Source organism: Capsicum annuum, chromosome 10 (assembly GCF_002878395.1).
Source record: "Capsicum annuum cultivar UCD-10X-F1 chromosome 10, UCD10Xv1.1, whole genome shotgun sequence".
Taxonomy (NCBI): domain Eukaryota; kingdom Viridiplantae; phylum Streptophyta; class Magnoliopsida; order Solanales; family Solanaceae; genus Capsicum; species Capsicum annuum.
Window position 1 is genome coordinate 216,705,472 of NC_061120.1, and position 3,274 is coordinate 216,708,745.

The 3,274-nt window shown below is 32.5% G+C and overlaps 1 protein-coding gene across 1 annotated transcript; it reads right to left on the minus strand.

The window, feature by feature from the left end:
• Positions 1–513: 513 nt before the first annotated feature.
• Positions 514–2,148, minus strand: LOC107844665 (alkane hydroxylase MAH1-like). The gene has a single exon (XM_016689028.2). It carries the CDS (start codon positions 2,123–2,125, stop codon positions 581–583), a length of 1,545 nt encoding a protein of 514 aa, XP_016544514.1. The 5' UTR covers positions 2,126–2,148; the 3' UTR covers positions 514–580.
• Positions 2,149–3,274: the final 1,126 nt, after the last annotated feature.

The following is a 3,274-nucleotide window of genomic DNA, read 5'->3' on the forward strand; positions in this document are numbered from 1 at the left end:
CAAATTTTAGAGATGAGCTCTTAGATGTATTTCGAGTCGCTTGATATATTATTCACTTGAAACATTTCACATTGGCGACTAGTCAAAGTATAAAATTTGAGCTTCGAAACTCTTAAATGGACATCAGATCAAATCTTTCTCTAAACAACTAAAATTTTAGAGTGAGCTCCTCTTTATGTTTTGATACTTTTCCTATATTATTCACCCGATACAATTCACATTTACGATAGGTCAAATTTCAAATTTAAGCTTCGAAACTCTTCCATGATGGACTCTAGACTTCCAATTTGACTTGCCCATTTTATTAGTAAATAAAGTAATTGGTACATTCGATTTTGATGGAAGAATAACATCGAAAGAAAAGAAAAGAAAAGAAAATTTATGCATCTATAGCAAATTATTTTGCAAATATGGAAAGATGATGGAGGAAAAAACAAAGAAGAACAAGGAGGAAATAAGGCTACATGGCTATATCTATATCTAGTAGTAAAGGCAATACTTGAGCTATTTTAAGTAACAAAGATGACTCAATTATCACTTTGCTTAATTATTTCTAAGGAGGAGGACATGTTGTAAACTTTCATTTGGACATAAGAGTCGCCCTTTTGACAAGCCTAACTTTCAGACCATGTTTCATTTGCATGACAATAGAAGAACTTGGAGAAATTATTTGATCTTCCACTTGGATTTGGTAATTGTATATGATGGTAGCTGCCAATAATTTCATCTGAGTGAACGTCATTTCCTTCCCTATACAAGTCCTTGGACCTGCATTAAACACTGGGAATTTGAAAGATGACTCGTGTTTGATCCCTCCTCGTTGAGAAATCCATCTCTCTGGCTTGAATTCTAAACAATCTTTACCCCATATACTCTCCATTCTCCCCATTGTATAAAATGATAGGATAATTTTCATGTTTGGACTAACACGATGACCGCTCGGAAGAATATCATATTCAAGTGGAATTTTTTCCTCTATAGAAACTGGTGGAAAGAACCTTAGGGTTTCACACAAAGCACCATGTAGATAGACTAGTTTTCTTGTTTCTTCTACTTTGAAAAACTTGAGATTTTCATCTTCTTTAAGGTGCAATTGTTGTTGAATCTCTTGCCTAATCCTTTTCTCTACTAAGGGATTTTTAGATAACATCCAAAAAAACCAAGTGAGAGCTGTACTTGAGGTGTCTCTACCAGCAAATATCAAACTCAAGAAAGTGTCCCTTAGAAATGTTTGCAAAGTACCCAAATCTCCATCTTTCCATTGGTTGTATGCTTCAATATAGGAAGTGAACACATCGAGGTCCTCGTCTTTCCTTGTTTTGTTCATCAACTTTTCTAGCTTACGTGAAATGCATGGATATAAGTACTGATCAAAAGCTTCCCATGCTCGACTGAGCTTCTTTTCTGTGCCAATTTGAAGCCATTTTAGCAATTTCCAACAGCCTTCTGGCAAGATATGTCTGTACAGAAGTGCATCTGAAGCATCGGTGAACGCCTTTTCACAAGGCACATGAGGTAAATCAAGAGACAAACTTTTCGGATCATGGTCGAGTAACAATTTGCTGATAACATCAAAACCAAATCTATGAAAAATGTCTTGCAAATCAAACACAGTGCCTTGTTCAGCAAACACTTCAAAAGTTGGTCGTAGCGAGTTATCAATCACCTCCCACATGTTCCTCTCCAACAATTTTTGAAACTTGGCATGTCCCAATAAGGACATTGTGATCTTCCTATGAATCTCCCATAACTCATAATCAACATTGAATATCCCATTCCCCAAAATATCAAAAATTTTACGGAATTCAGGACCCTTTTGATAATTTGAGAAATTTCTACTAAGGATATGATGGATATTTGCAGGATCACTAGTATTTAACATGTTCAAGTTGGCAAATACAGGACCATGGAACATAAAAGTGCCCTTGTATTCTACAAGTATATCAGTTGTAAATTCATGGATACGATGAGCATTTCGAATAAGCCCAGGCAACATGCCAACAACAGGCCAATTTATTGGCACTGAGCTTGATTTCCACCATTTATTACTAAGGCTCCACCATGCAAAATAAGTAAAACACATGATGATAATCAAGAAAGAAAGAGGATATTCAAGGACATCCATTTCTTTAAATGGTGGTGGAGTTAATTTCATTTCTACTTTAACACTTTATATAGAAGGTTGAGTAAAATAAAACAAGACAAATTGGACCATATAAGGATGTGAAAAATTTGTCAGGAGTTGTACCTAGGAAAGCAGTCATATATAGATGCTAAGATAGATAGGGTGCTATTTATGTCATTTTATTAATTAGTTGTTTCACCTCGGGATGAATGGTTTGGCAGTTATTTTATAAAAATCATACCAAACTGATTATTTTTGGTTATTTTATTTTATATAAATTAAAACTATACTTTTCGAAATCGTCTCGTCATCTCAATTTTTTGTATTCGGTACGGTGCGGTTAATTTTTTTTTTTTTTTTTTAAATAAAAATATGAAAGTTAGAATATGCTATCATGTATATTTGTGTGTGACTGTGACAAAAACTCTCCGGACATTTTAATTATTTATAAAAGGTGATGAATCAAGAAAACATGAAACAAAACAAAAATAGAGATTTCATTTCATTATTTTACGATAGTGTAACATGATAGTGTAAAACAATATTAAGCAAAGACCAGAAATTTAATTTGAATCACATGAGCAGAAAGAAATCAATTAAGATGAAACTCAAGAATTGCGTCTATTAAAATTAATTATCCAATAAAGGAAATAAAATTATGAGAGAGGAAACATATCTAATAACTTGTAGTTTGTTTCAAGATCGTTGGAATACCTTATAGCTAAATAGTTACTACTAAAAAGTCGAAATTCTAGGAATAATTTAGTTTTGATCGGAGTATCATAATAAGTTTTAGCATAAGTACTTTTAGTGTTTGTTATGTTGCAACTTGTAGTAGCTTCCGTAATCACCTTTTCTAAAGGAAAAATTTTAATATTAAACTAATAAATAAAATATATTTTATATATGTATTATCCAGTACGATTTGATATTTTTTGGTTAATTTCTATAAAATAATAAATCGGCCTAATTATTCGTATAGTTATAAATTTATATATAAATCATCAATTTTATTAAAAGAAATATAAATTCAGATAGTTGAGTCCTTTCTTTAAAACTCGTTGACACCCCTAATCTCACTAACAATGTGGTGGAGCATGTTGAATCCCTCTGACCTCATTAGAAACTTCTAGTCGAACTCTAGAAATG

Coding starts and splice junctions, on each gene's coding strand:
- LOC107844665 (XM_016689028.2), bottom strand. CDS start 2,125: ATGGATGTCCTTGAATATCCTCTTTCTTTCTTGATTATCATCATGTGT.